Source organism: Pogonomyrmex barbatus, unplaced genomic scaffold (assembly GCF_055798465.1).
Source record: "Pogonomyrmex barbatus isolate J1 unplaced genomic scaffold, ASM5579846v1 scaffold19, whole genome shotgun sequence".
NCBI lineage: Eukaryota > Metazoa > Arthropoda > Insecta > Hymenoptera > Formicidae > Pogonomyrmex > Pogonomyrmex barbatus.
In genome coordinates, this window is record NW_028297115.1 from 3,496,341 (window position 1) to 3,515,865 (window position 19,525).

At 38.1% G+C, this 19,525-nt stretch overlaps 1 protein-coding gene and 1 long non-coding RNA gene across 3 annotated transcripts; both read right to left on the minus strand.

Moving 5' to 3' along the window:
- Nucleotides 1-4,307: 4,307 nt before the first annotated feature.
- Nucleotides 4,308-15,312, minus strand: LOC148936929 (uncharacterized). The gene is made up of 2 exons (XM_089075650.1): nt 12,581-15,312; nt 4,308-12,498 (listed from the first exon to the last, which is right to left on the minus strand). The coding sequence occupies exon 2, from the start codon at nt 9,303-9,305 to the stop codon at nt 8,733-8,735; it is 573 nt and encodes a 190-aa protein (XP_088931776.1). The 5' UTR covers nt 9,306-12,498; nt 12,581-15,312; the 3' UTR covers nt 4,308-8,732.
- An 887-nt stretch (nt 15,313-16,199) lies between these two features.
- LOC105426043 (uncharacterized) lies at nt 16,200-17,506 on the minus strand. 2 transcript variants are annotated; one of them, XR_016138934.1, is made up of 4 exons: nt 17,240-17,506; nt 16,830-16,954; nt 16,490-16,572; nt 16,200-16,407 (listed from the first exon to the last, which is right to left on the minus strand). It is a non-coding gene; the product is annotated as an uncharacterized LOC105426043 (long non-coding RNA). The 2 variants fall into 2 exon arrangements; XR_016138933.1 differs by having other exon boundaries at nt 16,515-16,572; nt 17,240-17,502.
- Between the last annotated feature and the right edge of the window lie 2,019 nt (nt 17,507-19,525).

The following is a 19,525-nucleotide window of genomic DNA, read 5'->3' on the forward strand; positions in this document are numbered from 1 at the left end:
CTGGCCGATCGCTCCACGAAAACTATCCACCAGCGCACAAGTAACTCACAGGTTGAGGAGCTTCTCAACCTGGGCTCCACAGAGAAAGCCCTTGTGCACATCTTCCTTCGACGATCGAGAGGCAGGGAGCTTCCTGCATTCGAGCCGTCATAAACCTTACACACAGCTGATCCGTCATATCAACACTCACAGCTGATCCGTCAAAACGCGCCGGCCGAGATCCCCGCGCCCCGTCGCGCCCGCGCCACGCCTACCGAAGAACGCGACTAAACACGGAGAACCGACCGCGAGCAAAAAACGATTAGATATAATACGTGGAAACCACACGTCTTTTCGCCGTACCAACGGCGAAATAATCTGTAAATATTGTAAATATAAACCCAGCCAGTCAAGCGTTGTAAATATAAACATAGAAATCTTAAAAGACACGATAATTTATTTCTCGTACCGAATCCTGACAAAACCGATCGACGCTATCCTGCAAAATCGAGCGACACGGAAATAGAGACGTTTTAATCTTAATAATAAAAGTTATATAAAAAAAAGGAATATATATATATAAAATGATAATATACTGTAAAATGATAAAAGTTATATTTCTTAATATTTAAAATCACGCATGCATTAACCTAAGGTACTGCATGCGTTAACCTAAGGTAACCACTCGACTGAACCTACGTTATTTCGGATGAACGCCCGCAAGTTTTAATTTTCTGCGGACGTTACACTTGTATTCCCAGTTGAGTTGAGTTGAGTTATTTCCAGATCGATAAGTGAGGTGAACGTATTTCCGTATAAAAAATTTTTATATTGTGTTTTCATTTTGTATTACGATTATCTCGAATGTATCGAATTATAACGATTTTTGTTTTGGTCTATTTGCATATCACGTCTAAGTACAAAAATAAAAGAAGAAGAATTAATCCATTAACGAGCAAATCTTAATAGATTTTGTGGAAAATGTCTATTATAGATAAATCTATGATAGAAACAAACAATGGTGTGTATATGTCTCTTTAATAAACATAATTATATATAAGTTTATTATTATCTTTTTAAATAATAAATAATATTTTTATATTTAAAAGCAAATTTATTTATTTTTTATTATAACAAAATGTTTTAAGTTTTAGGCAAATCTAATTATATTTTATGTATGAATTACAAACATCTGTTGCTCGTAGTTAACAAAATAAAGTCATTGTTATTCATACTCACTCATAAGTTCCTATAAAAGCATAAGTGCCTATAAAAATGTATATGTGCATTTTAGAATATTAAGATATATATATATATATATATATATATATATAAAACATATAACTATGTTGTACTTAATAACATTGATATTTTGTTTTGAAATAGTTTTAAGTTTATTTTAAAGGGGTGAGTTCCAATCGGACATATTGCCGATTGGTCGATTAAATAAAAAAATTTTTGATAGGTGACTCACTAGAAAATTTCTAGGCATCAGCTAATGTGAGTGGTGTGTCCGATTGAAAATATGCGCATCTGGGACGTTCCCATTTTAAAGTTCCCAGCAAACACCGAATATAAATGCTATGTAACACAGGAGTAACATGTAATATAGCAGATGTTATATTCTATTTTCATCGAGAGATTAGGACCATCATCTCTCTGGAGTACTGGTCGTGGGGATTCGATAGAATATACATGTATATATGTGTATCATTGTATTGTTGACGTGTTATTTTAAACACGTTATTTGCGATAAATATCATCACATGCCTCGGTAATCGAAAGGATAAGATGCCTGTCCGATAGTAAGCAGGAGATCCAGGTTCGATTCCTGGTTAAGGTGGTATTTTTTCGCCAAATAATTACGAGTTTTTACGACTGGTTCGTGGTCGGGCCCCGCCGTGACGCACACTCTCCTTTCTTATTTTTATTCTATTTTTATTATAGTTATATTACGTTTATTTTATATATACAATATAACTTGAGTATAAAATATCTATAAAATATCTATTCCGTTATTTATGTGTTATAGAAATTTGTTGTTATAAAATAGTAACATAACTGCAATGTTGCATATTATATAACAACTATTATGTTAATAACAACTACAATAATATTATATAATTTGAATTACGCGGGATTCTAACCTAGCATAACACAGGCGAGTTTTTTAATATATCGATTGTTTATATGCATTGTACACAAATGCTACTTTAACAGAACAAAGTGGTATTTGCGCACAATGCGATTTATCATTCAATAAATTAAAAAATTCATCTCACGTATATAGTTGTAAATTCTGAATTCGAGATGTAATGCACTTAGTGTTACAAATGCTTAGAAAGATTTCTGAATTGGTCAATTTATAAAATTCTTTGTTCTGATTGGTTCATCAAACATTTCGAAGCATTTGTAGCACTGAATAGATCATAACTTCACAGTCTCTTTCCGCTGATGATGTCAAACGAACGGGACAAAATAGTTAAATTTAATAGTTCTGAATTTTTTTAGTTCTGTTTCAGATTTAAATTCAAAACTATCCAATTTAACTATTTTTAACGAAATTGTTATAACATAATAGGTATAGAAACTTCCACATTTAATTGATGTTTGTATGTAAAATGAATTATCATAAAACTATTCTGTATTCGAGGTTATTCGAGGTTAATTGCGAAAGCCGCATGCAAACGTAAAGCATTCAATGCTAAAAATATTGTAAGCTAATTTTAATTATAAGTTCAAAAAATGTCAGGAGAGGAAAAGATATGTAAAGGTCGAGTGAATAAAGCACTATTACCACAAACATACTGAGTATCTTTATTCGAAAGTTACTAATAACGCGCTTCTCGCGTATATATACTCTCGCATATATAATAAGGCACGAACTATCGAACAACGAATTCCGTTACAAAAAATCTCGGCGGCAATTCGACCGTACGACGGCAACGAACGGATAAGATGGCGACTGTGACAAAACGACGAAAACGACGAACGATGATGAGGAGCATCCAATATATACGCGCGCCATTACTGTCGGAGCGTCGCGCGCATCTCTGCTCTGAGTACTTATACTTCGATAATCGGAACTTTGTAACGCAACCATAACTATCGATTCTCGCTTTCTTCGATGTACTTGTAGGTAGTGTATTTAAAATATGCTTACAATATTTAAAAGTAGCTATAAATCGATTTGGAAATCTGCGTATTATGTCATTATTGTGTATAAACATTTTTCATACATTAATATGCAAATTGAATCGATACTTAATGAACAATGATAATATGATTCGCAGATACACAACAAGCATTCTCTTTTAGAGTTCGTTATTCTTTTAGGAATTGAACATTTTATATTTCCAGTGCGATTTATACAATTATAAATATAATTTAGCCCTGAACTATGCAGAATATTTTTAAGAATAATTTTTTATATTATACAGAAACTTGCATTTCTCTGCACAATAAATAGGAAAAATATGTTTGCCATCATACATTTTATAAAAGGAAAGATATTCGTAATGTTTCCAAATTCTTTGTTAGAAAAATGCACTTACAAAAATACATTTAAAAAACTTTTCTTATCCCATTTATAATATTATATAAGGTTTGTAAATCGTTGCATATTGTACAAAATAACTTAGATTCATAAGAGAATGAATGTAATTCTAAGAATGTTTTTAAGACTGTAATTATATGTAAAACTTTGTTTAACAGAATTCCTGCTAATATTTATTTATCCTGATATTGTGAGTGTGGTCTCGAATAGAAAAGAAATTGAATAGTATTTTGGGTATAAAGCCGACGATTCTGCTATTCAGATCAAGTATGCATTATAAAATGTCTATTTAATTTTATATAATGTACACTATATTTTATATAGTGTATGTACATTGTATACAAAATCATAAATTTTGGAACACTTGCAATTTTCTCACATCTAACATAAAGTATCTTGGTGAAAAAAAATAAAGAAATTTTCAAAAAATTTGACGAAGTACTAACAAATATTTAAAAAAATTTTCTTTTTAAAATTTTTCTTTCTGTAGTACATTGTTTCAAAGTTTCTTATAATTAAAAAAAATTTTATAAAAATTGATGCAGCGATTTTTCATAATATCAAATTTCTTTTTTAAAAACTCATTTTTACAAAATCTATTTAACTTTAAAATTAAACACTTTAAAAAAGAAAGACAAAAATTTTTTTTTTATAGATTTTTTTCAAAATCTTGTAAACTTGTTTTACTTTTTCGTAACATGCGAAAAAATTACAAATATTTTCAAACTTATGAATAGTAATTATAAAGCAATATTTATAACACTAAGCACACTAAGCTAAATTTTATTATAATATTAAAATAAAATGAATATATAATAGAATACTAGAGTGAGCATTACAATAAAGTAAAAATATTTTTAAAAATCTATAAGGGATGTTCAGCTAGTTACAAAGTATAACTGGCTGAAATAAAATTGAGATAGCCTCGATATAGGATGGATAAAAAAATATTACCCTAACTATCGGATCGCAATGGATTTATATATATATATATATATATATATATATCCTTATATACTTTATATACACATATATAGCAAACAAAATGCTAGCAATTTGCTAGCAAATTCGATCAAATATTGACTGCAAATCCATAGCCATCTATATAGCAGGTTCGGGATTTGTCAATCAAATTTGTCGACAAAACCTGCTGACATGCTATGCCAGAAGATTGATGACAGAAATCGAGCAGAGCTTGTTGACATACTATGCGAACAGATTGGTGACAGAAATCGAGCAGAGCCTGCTGACATGCTAACAGATTGGCAGCAAAAACCGAGTAGAGCCTGTCATTACGCATATTTAAACACAATCATTGGAAAACTATCGTTAAATGACGTCCGTTTCTCGCATGTAAAATTTATCAAACTTTCTATATAAGCGATCGTGTGCTATCGGGGTATATATATGTATAAGTATGTACATATATATAAGTACATGTATATGTGTATGTGTGCATGTATATAAAAATATATATGCATATATGTATATCTTTTTCCTATTTATTTATATATAGAAAAACCTGTACATCATGCCTAAAGATATACGATATTTATCTAAAAGATGATGTAAACAATTAGTAAAAAGCGAATTAAATACTGTTAATATAATGATATTGTTTTATTGCAATCAAATGTGTCAAATATAACACGTAATACAATAGACGAAGCAGCAATTACTTTTGAAACAGCCAATGTATTGCCTTGTACATTGTCCAGTACATTGGATGAAGATGAAAGCCAAGTAAATGAAGTATCAAAGTTGCGATATAGAAAGCGATGAAGAACATAGTATTGAATTACAAGAAAATTCTTTTGAATTGACAAATATCGATAATGCTAATAAAACTGTAACTATACGCCTCCCGCGCATCGTTTTAGTCATAAGTGCTCCCCGCTACCGGACATACCAACCGACGCGCGCGTCCAAGATACCGAACGTACCGACCATTGCGCGCACAACCGAACACGCATTCGCCACGTGTATGTCAAACACCGCCGGTGACCCGCGCTATTTTGTTGTGGCGGTCACTGCCACTCCGGCCTAACAACAAGCGCACCGGCGCGCGCCGCCGCGCGCTGCTACGCGCCGACATTGTGGGCCCGCGCACGGGAGTGATCCGCGCGCTCGCCATGAGCTGGCCAACCACTCGATCATTCACTCATGCATGGGATTGGCTCTTGGCGCTATATAAGAGCGGCTAGCACCACCACTCAGGATTACCACCTCAGTGCGCACTGGAGCCCGCGCACGGCTTAAGTAAGCACTGAGGACTGACCGCTTGCAGTCATTATACTGCCCTTTTTTACGGCCGGCGTTACCGACCACTGCTGGTCGTATTCCCCCCTCAGTGGCCGCGCACGCCATCGAGGACTTCCTCTACCCTACGACGCGCCCGCGCACGCCATGCCTCCTATCACTTGAGTTCACTTCAGCGGCCGTGCACGCCGTTGGACGTGACTTTTGGTACACCCGCCAAGAAACGACCGATCGAGCCGCTTTTCCCGTCACCGGAGGAGCGCCACACCGCAGGGACGCCACCGGAGCACGCAGCCCCGGGACCAGGACTTCGCCGCCACGCCGGGACCGCCCCTTCGCCGCCGCCGACTTCAAGCCTTCCCAGGCAGCGTCAAGAGGACTTCAGGTATCCGTGGCGCCTCATCCCACTCGACCTCGGGGACATAGTCGCTCGGACGCCCCGACGAGACCACCGACTGGCCTCCTACAACATCACCACGCAGACGGAGGCTCCGCAACACGGTGGAAGCCCGCTGCCTACCCGCGCCAGGTCCACGCACCACGGCGGGGCTGGTGCTCGCGAGAGGCGAGCACAGCGCCTCCGCGAAGAACCACGCGAGTCATCCACACCGGGCCGCGCGCCGACCACTCGGGGAACGCAAACCCCCGCGTCGCGCCCGTGACATATTCATTCTTTTTTGTAGTGATACGTAGAGAAAATATATATAATGATTATTTAAAGATCGCATTACTTGGATCTTGGGAACTTGCACGACAACCTTCCATTCCCCTCTCATACCTGCCGCCATTTTCCGCTTCGTCCGAACGTGAACTGGTGGGAGCTTCGTAGAGAGGAGCATCGAGTCTGTTACGCCAAATCCGCTCGTACACATACACGCACACCTATATCAAATATACACAACTCGACTACCATCATCCGCAACAACAACAACACGCACTACTACACTCACATTGTTAATACAAAATAACAAACGCGGCCGAGTATATAAACCCGGCCGATCCACGATAAGGCCACCAGATCGATCCAATCCTCCGACTTGTTCATATCTCCGACCGATATTGATAAACTGAGACCAGGCATTCCTGATCTCCGTCGAGCATATTCGACACCAGATGTCCATCCACAAAAGTGAGAAAATCGGGACAGAGTATTCTCAGTCCCCGTCAAGCATACTTGACTTGACTCTCACTTCCCTCGAGACAGAGCATTCTCAATTTCAACGTTTCCTTGTTAATGATATGAGCAAACCGGGATGGAGCATTCTCAGTCCCCGACAAGCATATTTATCACTCGTGTCTTCCACTCCGAGACGGAACATTCTCGGTCTCATCAATCCCGCCTATACACGAGCATACGGGACGGAGTATTCTCTGTCCCCGACAAGCATTTGACTTGTCTCTTGTGCAAAATTCACGAACCGGAGCGAGCATTCTCACTCCTGACATTCGAACGCACATCGACCGCGCGAAAATATCGGGTAACGCGGCACGCACTACGAGCCGAATCACCGCTCGACCAATCATGCGCCTACGCGACCAGTAGATCCCAACACGAGCCAATCTTTCGCCCCGACGCATGCGTCGCGCACACTTCGCACGCACCGAGAACCTCATGGCGAACAGCACATAACATTTGCAACAAGCACGCTAGACGAACCAATATCGCTGTATATTCACCTGGATTAGTTCAAATAAATATACATTCTTTAACAAAACATCCGAGTCAAATAATTTTTATTAATTACCGAACTCGGCAACCGATGAGCACGTTCGCGCACGACATGCCCGGCGAGGATGGACCGTTATAAAACAAATAATGCTAAAACTGTAACGATACGTCCCTGCACAGTCGGACAATCTACGGCACGGATGCGGGGACGTGAACTCGGAGATGCTCGTCGGATGCCGGATTCGGGAAAGAATCGCAGTCGCCTGGTTTTAATTGCTCGAAATAGTTGGATTTATTATTATCAATATAGACGACATTTCGTCTCGTTCAGCGCATTCGTGTGTGTGTTTCGCTTACCGCTTTGTGATATTCGTAGTGCGGTTGAATCGCGAATGCAATGGATAATAATTGCTAGATCGTGTGTTGGTCGTATACCCAGTGCGTTGCTAGGCAATCGGGCCCGCGTTGTTGCCGAGCGATCGGACGCACGGGTTGCTAGATAACGGTTGATGCTTGCGGTGACACGTGCTTTGCGTATATCGCCGGAAAGTCCGAGAACACTCCGACTTTCCGAGCGAAAAAGAGATGAGAATATCGCGAGCGCCTGATATTTCGTAGGAGACAAGTTCGAGAGCACTCCGACTTTTTTGGATGAGAAGGAAGCGCGAATACCAAGAACGCTCCATATTTCATGGGAGAAAAATCCAAGAACACTCCGATTTTTCGCGAAAGGAAAGAACGGGAATACTGAGAACGGTATTCGTCGCGAGAATCTTCTCGCGCTTGTTCAGGTCGGATCGGTGCTTTTTAGAAGCGGACTGGTCGGATGAGCGGATAGGTCTGGATGTTTTACAATAAATTCGCCGGATATTTATCCATTTTTGTACTACATGTCGACGCGTAATTTGTTAAGACACATAATTTGTTGTCTGTCAAGCAAAACAGATGATCGGTCACGCCGTCGACGCGTGACAGATCAGAAGCGCGCATGTATCGTTCGGTTGCGATCGGGGGTGTTCGAGCGGCTCCGGATGATGTGAGCCGCATAGCGCGCGCTAGTAACGAAGCATCTGAAAAATGTTCCGTTACATCTCCCCCTTTGTTAAGAGAAGTCCCCTATTTCGGACATCATATCTCACGCTTATAGTGGCAATCGCCATTGGTGTTAAACCGGAGGTAGGAATTTTCGGACTCCTATTCGTGCCTTGTATAATCGTGAGACGTGAACTGCGAAATAGGATACTTTTACAATGATCCCGTCGGTCACGGTTATCTGGACCGGCGGTGGTCCCGCCGGTTCGAACGTTGGCATCGTCGGTCGGTCATGATGTCTCGGCAGGGTTTCGACCGGATGCAGATGGAATAGATGGCTGTGGTGTGACGGTCCAGCGTGGCAGTAAATACGGTCGTTGAACGGGCTGCTGTGGAGCGGCGATCCCGCGTTGCGATCATGGCGATGGATACGGTCGTTGACGATGCGGCTGGTTGAGTGGATGGAAGCTCGTCATCGTCCGATAAATCGGACAGGTTCCCGAAAAGTTCGGCTAGTCTTGCCGCACATCGGCTAGCCGGTGATACGGTATAGCGGCTAACCTTTTTGTGTGGTGGCGGTGGCAGTACCTGAAGTAGAGTTTTTTTTATTGCTGGCCGTAGACCGTGTGCCGAAACTATCCGTATTGGATGGCAGATGGTCGTGATGCTTCGGACAGTCGGTTTGGCGGAGGCGACTTCTGGCCTGGCGGTGATTGGTCGGTAGCGAAGTCCGGATTTCTCGGCGGTAGTCGCGAGTCGTTCCCATAGAACCTCGAACTCGGAGTCATAGCGTGACGTGTCGTTGTCCATAGCTTTTTTTTCCTGCTTTTTTCGCTAGTGATCGATACGGACTTTTCCGCTGATAGGTAAGCTCGCGTATTTATATCGGAACGGCGACATAAAAACTCTACCCCGCTCGGGGTCGGAACGATTCGTGGCCTCACGCGATTTGTCAAATTTACAATTTGATCGGTAGAATTGTTTGTTTAAACGGTCTTAGTTGTTATCGGTTTCGTCGGTTTTGTTTATGTTGCTCGGTACCGGCTTCAAATCGTGAATGTGTATGTGTCGATGCCATCTTTCCCGATCGTCGCGCAAGTCGAAAATTACCGAAGATATTATTTTACGTAACGGTCCGGTGAACGTAGGCGCTAGTTTTGCCGCGATGGCCTCGTTTTTGTTTGATAGTATGTGCACGCGCTTCCACACTTTGTCTCCGACGGCAGGCTTCCAAGCGGGGTATCGCATATTATAATGTTTAGCTTGTTTTTGAAACGCCTGCGCGAGGTTGGTGCTAACGACTTCATACGCCTCTTGGAGGACGCGACAATTTATTTTGGGCGATGGTAACGTCGCGTTGATCCGCGGGGAGAGGGCTGTTCCATTCTCGCCTATGATTCAAGAATGCCGGACTATACCCGGTGGCTTCATGCCACGCGGTGTTATATGCGAAACGCAACGCCTCAATGCTTCGATCCCAGCAGCAATGGTCACAGTCTACGTATTGTCTGATTATCGTTTTGATGGTTTTGTTGGTCCTTTTCACCGGGTTGCATTGAGGCATGTACACGGGCGAAGAACGATGCGCAATATTAAAGGTTTCTAATATTTTTTTAAACTACCCGGAGATGAATTGTCGCCCGTTGTCAGAGATGAGGGTGCGCGGACATCCGTGCCGGTAAATAATTTGATTTTTAACGACTTGCGCGACGGCTGCGGCGATGGCACGGCGGAGCGGTTGTAATTCTACTCATTTTGTAAAACGATCCCGCATTACCAGTAGCCACGAATGCCCAAGCGGGATAAAGGCCCTTAAGTCGATCATTTAATCTGTTCTTACGGATATGACACGAGGGCCGTGTGTAAAATTCGGCAGATCGGTTTTGCAGGGATTTGTGCGCGAAACAATTTCGGCAATTTCGTACCGAGTGGTATCAGCAAACATGCCAGGCCAGTAGTATAATCGCGCAGCACGATCGTTTTTGCGATGGCCGGCTGTTGGTTCATCATGCAACCGCCGAAGGTACTTCGGTACGTTTTTCACGTGGCACGCATTATTTCCATTGTTCATCGGCCGGAACTTCGCGAAAGTCAGTAGAATGTAGAAAATGACGGTATAGTTTCCCGTTCTCGATTCGATATTCGGGGAAATCGGCAGGCCTTCCCTTTACCCGTTAAAACTGCCGATGAAACCAAGGGCATTGATTTTTCTTGTCGAATAGAATGCACGGGAGAGTGCATCGGTCACGCGTTCAGCTGCCCCTTCCGGTATTTGAACGAATATTACTGGAGCTTGAGTGCCCAGCGGCCTAATCGTCTTGTCGGGGACTCTAGGCGTTACAGTCATCGGAGGGCCTGGTAATCGATTATTACGGTAAATTCATAGCCCTCTAGATAGCCGCGCAGATGTTGGATCCCCCAAATGACTGTTAGACATTCGAGCTCGGTCGCGCTGTAATTCGGCTCAGCCCCGTTGAGTGTTCGACTGGCGTATGCGATTATGCGTTCGCCCTCTTCCAGATGTTGGGTCAAGACCGCCCTGAGCCTGTGAGCGCTTGCATCGGTCTGTAGTATGAACCGACGGTTAAAATCTGGGCAGGCAAGGACTGGGACGGTAGTAAGAGCCTTCAGTTCGTTAAATGATTTCTCTTCTTCCGATCCCCATTGCCACTTGTCGCCCTTTTTTGTTAACTTGATCAGTGGTGCGGCGGTTGTGGAAAAGTTCGGTATGAATCTTCTATATCACGAGGCCACGAATCATCGAATTTATTTGACACTCGTGGGTGCGGGCCATTGGATAATGGCCTTAACTTTGTCGGGGTCGGTCTGGATGCCACGGCGATTATGTGGCCGAGGTACTTAAGTTCGGTAAGGCAAAAATGGCACTTTTCGGGATTTAGCTGGAGGCGGGCGGCGCGCAGTCGACGGAAGACTTCCGCGAGATGTGTTAGATGTGATTCAAAAGACGGGCTGGCGATGACGATGTTGTCCAAATACACGAAAACGTTCAGTTCAAGTTCGGGGTCGAGTATGCTATTGAGGAGACGTTGAAACGTGGCCGGTGCGAAATGTAATTCGAACGGCATGACCTTGAATTGCATCAGTCCTCGTCCGGGTACTGTAAACACGGTTACCGGTCGGCTTTCGGGGGCGAGGGGTACCTGCCAATATCCCTTTAGATCGAGGATAGATAAATAGCGCGCGCCGCGGAGTTTTTCCAGAGTAGCGGCGATGTGAGGCAGCGGGTACGTTTCTCGTTCGGTCACGTTGTTTATGGAAATCGATACAAAACCGATGTTTGCCGTCTCTTTTTCGGACGATCACGACGGGGAAACTCCACGCGCTGGAGGAAGGTTTGATGATGCCCTCGTTCTCCATTTGTTATACTTCTTCATCGATGATTTTTTGCATCGCGAGATTTCATGGGCGATACCGCTGTTTGATTGGTACAGGGGTGTTTACTTGGATGACATGCATAATACGGTTAGTTGACCCTTTCACGCTCTCGAATTTTTTTAGTTCAGTATCAAAGAAGGTCGTTAATTCGCGATCCTCTCGGGGTGTGCGGCGCGTTAATCCGGCGGTGACGGCGTAGGAGGAATGACGTCGTTCGGTGAAGGTCGTCGGTGGAGGGAGTAGTGTCAGGTAGAGGTGGACTCATAAATCTATGCCTATTAGAATCTTAGATACTATCTAGAGTTGATGGGATCTGGAAGGTGTTCGATGTTCTTTGGTGCGTGATTAAAAGTAGCGATCTTCCCACTAGTACGCATAGCTCAATGTTTGGATGTCCATTTTTCGTCTTCTCCGTCTTCCGTCTTCTCAGGATGCATTCCAAGTCCGCGTACACGACAAACGGAACTTGTTCTTTTCTGTTTTAATTGTTGAAACTCAGCCACTTGTTGTCCTCGCTCGGTAATCTGATGGCGTAGTCGTTCATCTCTGTACAGTCCATGATGTGAGCCTCCAAACTTTTTCACTCATGCTAAAATAGTGTAAACATCTGCAAGAAACATAATTATTTTAATTCTTTTTTTAAAACGAGTATAAAATATTTCTCAACTTATTAAAATATGTATATTTACCGATCACAAAAAAATTTCCTGTGTTCTTTTTTATTGAGTTGCGAGCCTATGAGGTGGGACAGATTCTTGATCCACACGAAATGTTCCGCGTTATCGTCCCGCGGATTCTGCACGTACAGCAGATTGACATGCTTTTCCTTCTTAGTATTAGTAAGACGTGTCGGAAGGATCGAAAGTTCTTTCTTCTTTTCGATGTAGTATACATTTATTGTATACAGTATATATTTATTGTTATCTTGTTAGCTTGGATATATTGTTGAGAAATTCAAACTTTTTAATTTGGTTCAACGTCATCGGAAACTCAATGTTTTGAAAATTGAGTACCAATGTATAATGTGAATGTGAACGATTCGTGTTCTGTGTTTCTTTCAATTGGATGCAGAGCCGCGACCACTGACCATGCACACATTGTAGACTGTACGTTGATCATCGCTCTCTTCATCATAATTTCCTGCGGTAACTGAATGTAACATCCCGCAGGCAGAGGATTGTGTTTGTTTATATTAACAGTCAAATTGAGTACGCGACAATGCCCACCCGCTATCGCGTTCCTGAAATTCTTCCAGTGATGCCAAGGTAGGCTCAATAACGCGCAACTCGTACCACTTATGTAAATTGGACGAACGAAAGAGTTCACAGTTTCTCGTGTTGACATTTTTGTTTGCACATTTGTCATTCGCAACAAATTTACTGTTAAATACTGTATTCACCTTGATATGATTATGTTACTGCATAATACTTTGCACAAACACAATGTTCTTCGCATTCTCGAGAAATTGGCGAGGTTCAATGTACTTTGTATTAATGACTGCACCAATCAAAACACGGTTTTCAAACGCCGTATTAATCTCCATCTAAGGTCTGTATCCAACACCAAAAGTCAATCGTTGGCGTACCGAATCTTTCAAACTTTCGAGTCGCGCTATCCATGTGACCAATGATTGTCTAATACTAATTGATAATCGCGGGCAAATTTAATTCGACCATATTCTTCTAGCGACTCGATATACTTGTCGTATCGTTGCTCCCACGTGATGTATTCTTCTCTCGAATTCAATCAGATTGTTCCAAAAGAACACATTCGATTTGCTCTATATTAATTATCTTCTTTAATGTACAACTCTCAACTTACAATTCGACTATTGACAGAACGTGTCACAATCTTTTTATTGTATCTGTAAGATTCTTGTAATTTTTGAATTTGAATAAAGTAACCGTTTGTCAGGAATTAGTGTCCGTTATTATAATTATTATCTGTGATTTAATACACGCATTGAGAGAGGTGACCGGCACGTGTTGGATAATGGAGCAGGCACAATAACTTTTAGGCAACTTTAATATAATAAGGTATATATATATATATATTTTCACTGAGTCTGCCCGTAATACAACGATTATACAGATCGCCTGCAACGATATCTCGACTATATTAACTAATTGTTTCGACTATACGACTTGAACTCTCGCGGATGACACGTCTGTCTCATTCGCCGACTGAGAAGAGAGTCCCCGTCGCTCGCTGCTCCGCGCATCGGAGCATGTTCGATGATTTTAAAGCTAACAAGGATTGCATCAGCTCTTATCCGATTGGTCCTTTCCAAGTATCACACACTCGTGTTCGATCGAGAGGCGCTCTTGTTGGTCACTGAACAGCACTCATGGCGCCATTCATCCGGTTGTCCTAGGGACTTCTTAGGAACTTTCTTACATATCTTACCAATGATGGTTCAATATTGCTTTTAGGATAGTTACTTAGTCAACCGTTCTTTCTATTTGAACTTGAACATTGCGTCAAATATGTATATTACTGGTTCTATGAGAATATATATGGTGTCAGCGAAAAATTTAAACAATTTATAAACTTTTTACGGCGGAATTGTATCACAGATAAACATATTGCAATAAAAACTTTGCGCGAGAGTGATATTTTTGACAAAACTTCGATTATAGATTGTGAATTATTAGCGTACACAATAGATAATATTGTACACTATACATTACGTAATCAATAAATGTATATTATGATAAATATTACTCGGTTTATTCTCTATTCTTCCTTTCAATTCAACAATTTCAGGTTGCGCTACGATAACGAATCGCGTACCGACGCATCTTGTTGCGAATAATAATATCACTCATAATAATAAATTTAAATTACTAAGTAATATTAAAAAAAAATCTCTTTTGAAAAAATAATTAATTTTAAAAATTAAAATTACAAAAAACAAAACGAGATATCTTGGTGGAAAGAAAGAGAAGAGGAAGGAAGAGAGAAGAAAAAATGGTAAGAGAAAGAACATGACGGTGACGGCGGCGGACCGCGGCGGCGGCGGATCCTGCACCGTGTGACGTCATGCCGAACACCCCTCGCCAAGAATGTCATTTCATGTACGATTGCAGTCACGCTGCAGCACATAGAGGGGATAGGCTGGCACACACACTAGCGCGAGCGCTCGTCCGTGTACGCTCCGCGCTTCGGCCAGCTTCGAGCAGTAGAAAAGGAATACCGACAACTGCTGTCTTCTTCTTTCTCGAGAAACACTATACCACTATACCGCTGATTTGAAGCTGGCGTCTCATGACATGATACGAATTAACCATGCGAGGCGCGATGCCATTGTCAATTATTTTTACACTTTTATACATTTATTTTATTAAGTTAATAACATTATTACAATATATTTTTTTCATACATAAATAAAAATTAAAATTTGTAAATACAAAAGTCCACTCTTTGCCAACATATATGCTTTTTATTTGCAAAAAGTAATTATTATACTAAAAAAAATTTATTGTTATGTCTTATAAAGATCTTTAGATATAACTATTACAAACTGAATAAATATATAAATAAATATATAAATATATAAATAAACAATATATATATTATATATATTTATATTATATATACATATATATATATATATATATATATATATATATACAAATAAATATATAAAATAAATATTAGATTTATTATTATATAAAAGGGAGTTACTGAATATAAAAAGGCTATATAGCTTTTATGATAATAATAAATAGTAGATAATAATAAAACTAATAACTGATATGAATATATCAATCGCAAAAAGAAATTCAAATTATGTTAACACTCTTTTCATTATTGTTATTAATTTTTAAATGTTTAATGCTTCTTTGATAAATTTTGATTACAAGAAGTATTAATTATTCTTTTTAGTAATAATTTATTAAAGAAACATTAAACATTTAACAACAAATAACAATAATGAAAAGATAAGAGTTGACATAACCCACTTAAATTTATTTTTGCGATTGATATATTCTTTTTCATATCAACTATTAGTTTTACTATTATCAATTATATTTATTAAATAAATTTAATAATATTAATATATTCTTTATAATTGTGAATATATATATATATATAATATATATATAATATATATATATATATATAATATATATAATATATATATATATAAAATATAAATATATTATATAAATATATTATACGTATATACATATATATATATATATATATATATATATATATGTATATATATATATATTCACAATAAAAAAATATAAAATGAAATATTATATAAATTAAATTATTTTAAATAATAAAATGTTAGTATTTTTTATTTAAAATATATTTTTTATTTAAAATAATATTTTTTTATTATAATATTTTTTTTTCTATTTCTTCCCCGGCTTCTTGCTCCTCCATTTTCTTCCAGGCTTTTCTCCTCTCCGGCCCCCTCTCCGATTATATCGCATAAGCCCCTCTCATTGCAAAGCCCATCTTGCATGGGAGCGCCCACCACCATTTCGTCTATAAGGAACTGAAAATAATTAAATGTCAAAATATTAATATGTTTACATATATATGTATTATACATGACATATATGTGTGTATTTATATACATATAATTATTTCAATAAATAATACCACTATCTTGCTGCTGCTGTTGCTACTGCTGCTGCTGTTGCTGCTGCGGTTATTGTTTCTGTATAAAAAAAATTTTTGTTGAAAAATCTAAAAATTACAAATTAACCAGATACAGATCTGGAAATAATTTTATTGGACCATCAATATTATTATGTCACTTAAATATAATAATAATGTTCACAAATTTCTGATCTAGCAACCGATTTGAATAACAGATTTCACAGATAATCATTTTAAAGATCCAATAAAATTATTTACATATCAGTATCTGTCCAAATTTTTATATTTGTCAGCAAAAGCGTTTTTTCTCTTTACCAGCAAATTTACTTGCTCCCGCAACTGTTGCAATTGCAGCTCATGCTGCTCTCTTAATTGCTGCATCTGCAGCTCATGCTGTTTCTGCTGTTGTTGCAGCATATCAGCGAATTTTTTCTTTTGCTCTGTAAAATACATAAACTATATAATAGTAACGTTATTATACTACTAATTATACTATTAATATCAGATAATGATAAAATTTTAATACACGCGTGCACACATACACGCGTACGCACGCAGGCACATGCACATACACGCACGCATGCACGCACGCAGGTACACGTACACATAGGCACACGCACACGCAGGCACACGCAGGCACATACGATAATAAAGCATATTAAATTAGATTGAAAATGCTGATAATGTGATTTATGTTTCTTAAATAATAATAAATTGTAACTAACCTGTCATTGCACAAACGGCGTCGTCGAGTGTGCTGCTCGCTGTGTCGCCGAATAAGAAAGAAACAACGATCTCAATTTTCCATTGTTTATCTCACGATGCGCGACGATTTCATTTGTCTTTCGGTGACTTCGTGTATCGTGTCCCATACATCTTGACTTTTTAATATTGAAGAATATATTCGAGATTAAAAGGTATAACTTTCCATATACACATTTACACACACACACACACACACACACACACACACACACACACACACACATATATACACACATATACGTATACGGAGAGAGACGATTTAGGATCGTAAAATATTTTGACAAATAACAGAATCCTGATTTCTTTCCGTGACACACGCATATATATAATTTTCATATTATATTTCTATTTCTCTTTTTATCTTTTTTCGATTTTTTTTGTCCTTTTATAATTGATATGGAAATGTGTGACGAATCAATCAAAAAACGTAAACGAAGTTTTATAAAAGCTTGGCTTATTGATAATAGATATCAATCATGGATACGCGAAGTACCAAGTAATAATAGTCAGTATCATTGTAGCATTTGCAATAAAAATTTTTCATGTAGTTCATTAATTTCTCGCCATGTAGATTCTACATGTCATAAAAATAATATTAAAAAAGGATCATCATTACCTAACAATAATGAAAAATAAAAAAAAATATCTCAATCAGTTTTTCAATAGAAATGGTTAGATATCGAAGAATTTAAATGTTGGTTACGAGAAGTATCTAACAATGCAAATTTATCTTTTTGTTCCATTTGCAATAAAACTATGACTGGTGGTTTAGCACAAATATATCGTCACGCAGAATCCAAAGGACATTTAGATAAATATAAAAGTTTCATTGAGATAAATAAATCAAATCAAAATTTGCAAAGGGAAGATAATGAATCACTTTTGTCGTTTGATGAGCGTAAAAAGTTAGCAGAAATTAGATATGCCGCATTAATTGCCGATAAAAATATTTCTTATCAAACTGCAAAAGAGATTCTTCATTTTTTTCAACATATAAGAAAAGATCCTAATATATTAAAAAGCATGAGCATGAGCATTGCCATGCGGACTACTTTTATTATTAGTTGTAAATCTGGCTATAACAAGTCTATGAATACCAGTCTAAGACCTGTCTAGAATCCTTATAACACGACGATATATACCGACGAGATACTATTAAAGACTAATGATCTTACGGAAGTTAGCGGGGCAGGAAAAATTCATTGTACGCTAACGTCCTCTTCGAAAAGTTGCGGTCAGAGTACGAAACAAAATGAGAAACATATCGATAAGATATTATTAGACTCACAGTGAATACATTTCGCTTTTCTTATCCCAAAATGTTATTAGTGTTAAGGAATTCATCACGGCATAGCAAATAATGTAAAAATTAATAATGTAATAATAATTTACAAGAAAATAAAAATAGATTTAAGTTAAAAAAAAATAACTATATAAATTATATATTATATTTATAAATGTCAAAATTATATTAAATAAGAAAAAAACATAAATACTTAAAAACAATACAATTTAAGAACTCCGTATAATTAATAAATTAAATTAAAATTAATAAAGAGACAAAAATATAAGACGCTGGTCGGAATTTTTTGTAATTAGAATTCTTATCAAAGCATTAGAGTACATTCAGAAGTATAAAACGAAAAGTGTATTGAACTATTAGATATACCGACATTTAAATAGCGTCTCATATTAATACTCATTTGGGTTGTATCTATTTATTTAAAAATCGTACATTTTTTACATTATCGCCAATATCTAGAAAATCTCTCTCTTTAGAAAACGTTTTGACATGTTCAGGACTATACGAAAAGTATATTTATTAAATCAGAACTTCGAGATTTCAACCGTTTCATATTTTTCCATCTAAGAATGTGACGCTTGACTGATTTTTCTTTATTTAAAAATCTTTATTTAAAAATCGTACATCATGCCAATACCGCCAATGTCTAGAATTTTTTAAAAAATCCTTTAATATGTTCAGAACTATATGAAAAGTATATTTGTTAAATCAAAACTCTGAGTTATTGGCCTGCGTTTCAGCTCAATTTGTTTATTGCATTGATAATTAACTTCAACTTATTTAAAAGTTTTTTGCTTTTATATGAGAAAACTCTTTATAGAACTCTTATAGAACTATAAATTTTTCAAAATCTTACGTTTGCAAGCGTCGGAACTCGTTTAGGACAAAATGAGCCGCAGCGTGAATCTGACGTTCACTTTGTCCAAACCGATTTTTTCGCTTT

What these genes read in the sequence shown, in the direction of transcription:
- LOC148936929 (XM_089075650.1), bottom strand. Translation starts at nt 9,305, where the DNA reads ATGGACAACGACACGTCACGCTATGACTCCGAGTTCGAGGTTCTATGG.